Here is a 7,321-nt window from a genome sequence, read left to right on the forward strand (position 1 = left end):
ACAACAGCAACCATTTTCCCACAGGAAAAAACATGCTCTTTGACACATGTTTTGTTTTACAACATCAAAGCCTAAAGGAGCCCACATGAGTGGGATCTTGAACTATATGATGTGCTGATTGTGGTGCATTAAGGAATGCGCGCAACAAAATATGAGAGGAGGACATACAGTATACCAAAATGCACAATTTAGGAGGTGTCATTTGGAAATCAATATACAAGGTCATCCTCAACATTAACCATTGCGATTTCATACATACAGTATCTTCAGCAATTCAAAGAGACTTGCAACATGCTGGTAACGTCTTGGACAAGTGCAAAACGTGATACTTCTCTGCATGGCAGATTACACTGTGATCAGAACCCCCCCCCCCCCCCCCCCCCAAAAAAAAACCTGTCTACATCAAAGATAAAGTACATTGAGTACTGCACTCTCCCATTGAAGGGCTTTCATGTTATCTCAAAATAAAACCAAGACTCTCGTTTATAGTCATGTGAGCGCAACAGAACACACACTACACTCTCACATTCTAGAACAGTCATGTGGGCCAAATAAAGGACAACTACTCTTCAATCAGATACCGATAGATATCAAATATCACATGCTCATAATTCAGTTGACCAGCGGGCTCTTGTCAGATAACGACGAAAGCCCTTTTGTAATAGAACTGCTGATATGTTTTCATTGTCTTGAGAAGAGTTGGGAGGGGACAGAAACGTCTATTGCACAGACAGACAGACAGCAGCATGTGGGGACTGGTGAGGGAAACAAGCCCTTACAAGCAGCCGCTCGGAGGAAAAACAGTGAAAAAAACCTCTCAAAATATTCCTAAATCTGAATAAATTCACACTCTTTAAAATGTTTCTGACAGAGACCCATACAAAAATATATCTGTTCTCTTGAACTACTAAGGTCTTTCCCAGAAAGGTGGAATTTCTGAAAACTAGAATATGACCTAAAGGAAATATAATATGCTATTTACACACCGTCAATGGTTATAATGTTAAGGAAATTGTGTAGGCTATAGCCGAAAAAAAAACTGCTTTCAGTGGCATCCTCCTAAAATGAGTATTGATCATCTCACCCACCTCTCACTGGCTGAAATACCATCATGCATAGAGAATTTCTGAAAAATAATATTATAAAAGAAAACAAGGATTATTCTATATTATCCTGGGATATCAACAGTCATAACACCACAGTTGAGCACTATTCTTGAACAGATATATTTTTTAAAACATACAAATGTTGTATACAAGACCTGTATACACACTATAGTACAAAGATGCCGTCATGCTGTCCTTGGAAATAAGAATACAGAGTGCTGCAGTGCAGGCCCATCTCATACTCTCCTTACTTGCTCTACTGTGTGTGTGTGAGGGACTGATTGGCTATGACTGTGTACGTATAGGTTTGTCATATAAGAAGACTCCTGCACATACAGCACAATCACCTCTGAAACGTTTATTGTATTGATGTTTCAGTGAAGTGTACACTGTCCAAGGTCTTTGTCTCCTATCCTACATATATTTACATATATTTGCACATAAACCTAGTTCACATAAAAACCTATTAGCAGTTCACAACTCTGTTTTCCATAAAAGCCTTCGAGACCCACGGTAGATCCACATAAACCTCTTTGTATAAAACCCTTAGAAACACATTGTCTTAATGACCCCTCTGCCTTCTAGAAAGACAATCTGTCCCTCTGGTAGCCTACTGTACATGTGCTGCTCTGCCGCTCAGCTCATCTGTACAGCTAACAGGAGCCAAAGGGCACAGAGTGAGAGAACAGCTCAACAGTAAGACTACTCACACGGTAATGATTGTGTCTCTGTGTTGTGCATCTGGATCGGTAGCATGCTTAACATGCTGCAATTCCAATCTATAAGAAAATCTTACTTATGTTATTGCTGTCAGATTATGATGAGTAAGTTGTGCATTTGTAGCCTCAAGACCAGTCTAAATGCATCAGCCATTAAGGGTAAACAAACAGCTGATGTTCGACCTCAGGAAACATGGACAGAGAATAAAATACTCAAATAAATCAACTTGCCTCCTTGCTGAGAATTCACAATGAATTGGTGGTCCATGTTCAACCAGAATGCCATCTTGCAAAAATCTGCTAATTCATTCATAAAATACACACAGGCTACTGAATAAACCTCAACTGTTCCCTGTCCTTTTCACACCAGTAGTCCTCTCTGTATGCTACAGTCTACTGTAGCGCAAAATATCATACTGCTACAAATTATCATACTGCTACAAAATGTAAACTATTTGTCGCAATATAAGAGAAGAAAAACAGTATATTTCAAGTGCTTTTATGTTTCTAAATACTTTTTTGCATCACTAATGTCTACCCTGAAAGAACAAAGACGATTAAACAGTCTTGAATCAATGTTGAAATAACTTTTTGCACTACAGTGGTTTACACAGTACAAGTCATGTTGTGCTGTTATTGTCCTTTTTTTTGCATTGGGAAGATATTAGGTTCACAGGCACACCTAAACTCGGCACCAAAGCTGTAAGATTGGAGTTGCTCCTCTTCAAAACCCACAGTGAACTGTGTGCCTTTTTTTTTCCTCAGCTCCATTCTGATATCCATATATACAACCACAAACCTTCTCCTCCACACGTGGTGGTGATCCACCCAGCCAGAAATAGGCAGCCCCGCTTGGGAGAACACTCCAGAAGAAGACCCCTCCAGCTCCTGCCTGCACACCACCCCTCTGACCTGGCCGTAGGGAGCTCTATGTACTACTACTGTAGAAATACAACCTGTCACATGCAATGTAGTAGTAATACACTGCACTCACCAGGGGCTGAAGCCAAAGCCAAGGCCAAAGCTTACTGTACCCACTGGGCACACACTGGTTGAATCAACATTGTTTCCACATCATTTCAATGAAATGACTTTGAACCAATATGGAATAGACGTTGAACTGATGTCTGTGCCCAGTGGGTAGCTAACCAACTAGACAGTGTCTGTAGGAGATTGTTACACATGGCAGGCTGGGGCTGGGAGCGGCCTGGGTAGAGCGGGACCATTCTTCCCCTCCATGCAGCAGCCCAGTCCCTGACAGGGGGAGCAGAGTTGCCTGAACAGGCGGCCCAGGCCCTTCCGGAACACGCTGTTGGAGAGACTATAGATGAGGCAGTTGCAGAAGCTGTTGCTGATGGCTAGCCATGTGGTGAGGAATGAGGCCACCAGGTGGCGGTAGAGTCTGGTGCTCTCCAGCAGGAAGTAAAGGATGTAGGGCATCCAGAGCACGTAGAACACACTGGTGATTCGGAACAGCACCATGGCATAGCGTTTATCCGGGCACCCTTCGCCACGCTCGCCCCTTTCGCACTCCTGGGGGCCGAAGCGTGCATGGCGCTGGGTGATCTCCCGGGTGTGCTGACGGCAGATACGGAAGATACTCCCATAGGTGAAACACACAGTGAGGGCGGCCGGCGCATACAGCAGAGCCGCGATGAACGAGCTAAAGCCCGGATCGGTCTGCCACGAGGTCGCACACCAGCGAAATATGTCCCCATGGTAGCCGGGCTTCCCCCAGCCGAAGAAGGAGGGCAGGAAAATGAGGGCGGAGTAGAGCCAGATGAGGCCAATGCAGACACGCAGGCGGCATGGTGTGACCAGTGTGGCGTAGGAGAACGGCTGTGTGATGGCGATGTAGCGGTCAACACTAATACACGCAAGAGACACCATGGACACGCTCTTCAGCACGGACACCAGGTAGCCGAACACCTGACAGGTGAGCTCCTCGTCCAACCCCTTGAGGTAGTGGAGCAGGGACAGGGAGGGCACCAGGCAACTCACCCCCACCAGGAGGTCTGCGTAGGCCATGGTCTGGATGAAGTGGCTGGTGGTGTGGTGGTGGAGCAGCGGAGCGCAGTGGAACACGAAGATCACCACCAGGTTGCCGCTGATGATGAGGATAGTGAGGAAGAGAATGACGGCCGCCTCCAGCACGCAAGTGTTGAGGGTATGGGAGTAGCCCAGGCCCAGCAGGCAGAAAGGAGAGCTGCTTTGGTTCACATCGGACGAGGAAGAGTTCATGTTCAGTTCTGCTCTCATCTCGCTACGGTATTTATCTCTCTTTAAACAGTCCGCCAGTTTTCTCTCTTTAGACAGACTGTCAGTTTAGCTGTGCTCTCTCACAATGGTCGTTATCTCTTTCTGTCAGTTCATCAATCCGTGCTCCTCTACTTCCGTTTCCCCATGGAGGTGAGCTGCTACCAGATGGTAGTTTTCTTCCCCTCCTCTTCTCTTCTGATCCTCTTCTTCTCGTCTCTTCTTTCACTTTTCTGGCCCCAGAGTGCAATGCAGTATTACAGCAAACGTCATCCTCTTACAGCAGAGTATGTTGCTGTTTATGAGTGTGTGTCTCTGGGTGTGTGTGTGTGTACGTGCTTGAGTCTTGTGTTGGTACTGGCCAGCCTTCTGGTGGGCTAACCTAGCACATGCAGGCTCTGGTGTGTACAGTACACAGGGGCTGCAGTAGAGTCTGTCTCACTACTTGTGTCGGTTCCACCTCTATTCTTCTCTCCTTACCAATACGCTGCAGAGGTGAGAAAAGCTGAGTTTGCACACAAACACAATCTATGGACGTCAACTTCTGTGCATGCCCTGTACAATACCAGCAGGTGGAGTTCAAGGAGTCCCGGAGGCCATCAAAAAGTCTAGATCTATAACTCCTTTGTGAAAATACAACCAGTATAGAGAGAGATTTCACAGACAAAAACTGTCACCAGCAGCGAGAAACACATTCCAACCAAAACAGTGTCGCAAACCTCTAAAAGTAGCAGCAGCAGTAGCCGAGCCTAGCAGGAGAGATGCAAAGAAAGACGTATTCAATATCCAAAATCCCACAGCATCCACAGACAAGAGAATAAGAGGATAGTAGAGCATCCAGTTGTGACGGATATGTCTCTAGGCGCTCCAGTCTCTGATTCCAAACCTCTTGTGAGGCTGAGCCATTGAGTGTTTTAGAGTAGAAGAATAGGGAGGACACGAGAGTCGTTTACTGCTCCACTCTGCTGTGGCACTGATGCAGCAATGGTACTGTCCTCTCCTCCCCCTAATTCTCTCTCTCTTGCGCGTGCTCTCTCTCTGTCTTTTTCCTTCACTATGCCTGTAGCAACAACAGCCAGAGAGGAAGAGCTCCTCCCTCCCTGTCTGTGAACCCAGCCAGTGAGTAGCTGGGTAGACTCTTACAAAAAAAACACATGTCAAATTTGCATTTTAAATGTGAAATAGCTGTTTTTGAATGTTGATCTTAAATTTTAAACGTGAAACCATATTTTCACATGTATTAAATTTAGAGTTCACCTGTTAACCTGCCCCCGTGGAAATCTAATTTAGAAAAAGTTTAATCCCCACCAAAATGTCTGTTTTTATAAGCTATCTGTTCATTTGCATGGGCTGCGTCTAAATCTACCGCATCCACCGATATCGCAGAGCTATAGCGGTGTTTGTCAGACCATGTGTCACATCCTGACCAGTAAAGAGGTTATTTTGTTATTATAGTATGGTCAGGGCGTGGCAGGGGGGTGTTTGTTTTGTGTGTTTTGGGATTTTGGGTTTGATCTGTTATCTATTTCTATGTTTACCTTTCTAGTTCTTCTATTTCTATGTGGTGTATGGGTTGATCTCTAATTGGAGGCAGCTGATCCTCGTTGCCTCTGATTAGAGATCATATTTAAGTAGGGGTTTTTCTTCATGGGTTTTGTGGGCAGTTGTTTCCGTGTATAGTCTGAGCACCTTACAGGACTGGTTTTTGTCGTTTGTTTTGTATGAGTATTTTTTTCCTTTCTTTAATAAATAAGAAGATGAGCAATTTAACCGCTACATATTGGTCCGATGATTTCTCCTCTTCAGACGACGAACTTTATGACACCATGAGATATCCCGAAAATGAGTCTTCTGTAGCGTCCAAACAATTTGGTCTATAAAGTATTAAGTCTAGCTCTATCAAAAGATGCGTTTTCTCTAGGACGCCCACAAGGCTAGTCTGAAGTTGGTACAGCCTCTTTTGCCAACTTCTGTTTGTAGCGCAAGACTGTCTGAAGGGTCCCGGTACCAGTTTTAAAAAATTATGGAAGTACACTGAACAAAAATATGCAACTTGTAAAGTGTTGGTCCAATGTCTCATGAACTGAAATAAAATATCCCAGAAATTTTCCAGACGCACAAAAAGTGTGTTTCTCACAAATTTTGTGCACAAATTTGTTTACATCCCTGTTAGTGAGAATTTCCCATTTGCCAAGATAATCCATCCACCTGACAGGTGTGGCATATGAAGAAGCTGATTAAACAGCATGATCATTACACAGGTGCACCTTGTGCTGGGGACAATAAAAGGCCACTCTAAAATGTACAGTTTTGTCACACAACACAATGCCACAGATGTCTCAAGTTTCGAGGGAGCTGTTGGCAGAGAATGTAATGTCTATTTCTCTACCATAATGTCTATTTCTCTACCATTTTATAAAATTTGGCAGTACGTCCAACCAGCCTCACAACCGCAGACCACGTGTAACCATGACAGCCCAGGACCTCCACACACATCTTCTTCACCTGGGGATCGTCTGAGACCAGCCACCCGGACAGCTGATGAAACTGATGTATTTCTGTCTGTAATAAAGGCCTTTGTGGAGAAAAACTGGGCCTGGCTCCGCAGTGGGTGGGCCTGGCCCATGGCTGCCATGGGGCAAATCCAAAGATTAGGGACTAATGAATTTATTTAAATTGACTGATTTCCTTATATGGAATGTAACTCAGTAAAATCGTTGAAATTGTTGCATTTATATTTTTGTTAAGTGTATATATGGAGATAGTTTAGTGCCTAAAATAAGGGGATAAATAGTTTCCTGGTCTTTCTTATATCTCTCAGATATAGGACAGACACTTCAGAGCAAACTTCCTTTCTATAGTTTTTTTGGACTACAGTATCTGTTGTTCCATGTAGTGCATCTGTTATTCAATGTGCTTCAAATGGTTAATAACAGTAATGTCAAATTCAATGTTTCATCTCAACATCATTATATATATTTTTTTACAACTTAAGGGGTCTTAAAATTCAAAATCAAATAGCTTAATGACCATCTTAAAACAATTCCATATGCTAGCTTAGAAATATGCTAGTTTATGCAGAAATCCAGGTAATACCAAAGGGTTCACATACTTTTTCTTGCCACTGTACATGGATGCCCAAAAATATTTTGCTGTGATAAAAAAAAAAGATAATGTAATTAAATTAATTTCTCCCTCTTTCCTGCAATTTTTCCTATCTTTGGTTATGTTACACTGGCC

General features: G+C 43.6%; 1 protein-coding gene across 1 annotated transcript; it reads right to left on the reverse strand.

The window, feature by feature from the left end:
• Positions 1-1,368: 1,368 nt before the first annotated feature.
• On the reverse strand, positions 1,369-5,025 carry LOC115199902 (probable G-protein coupled receptor 21). Its single transcript, XM_029762437.1, has one exon. The coding sequence runs from the start codon at positions 4,082-4,084 to the stop codon at positions 3,002-3,004; it is 1,083 nt and encodes a 360-aa protein (XP_029618297.1). The 5' UTR covers positions 4,085-5,025; the 3' UTR covers positions 1,369-3,001.
• Positions 5,026-7,321: the final 2,296 nt, after the last annotated feature.

This window comes from Salmo trutta, chromosome 9 (genome assembly GCF_901001165.1).
Source record: "Salmo trutta chromosome 9, fSalTru1.1, whole genome shotgun sequence".
In the NCBI taxonomy this organism is placed as follows: Eukaryota; Metazoa; Chordata; class Actinopteri; order Salmoniformes; family Salmonidae; genus Salmo; species Salmo trutta.

What these genes read in the sequence shown, in the direction of transcription:
- LOC115199902 (XM_029762437.1), bottom strand. Translation starts at nt 4,084, where the DNA reads ATGAGAGCAGAACTGAACATGAACTCTTCCTCGTCCGATGTGAACCAA.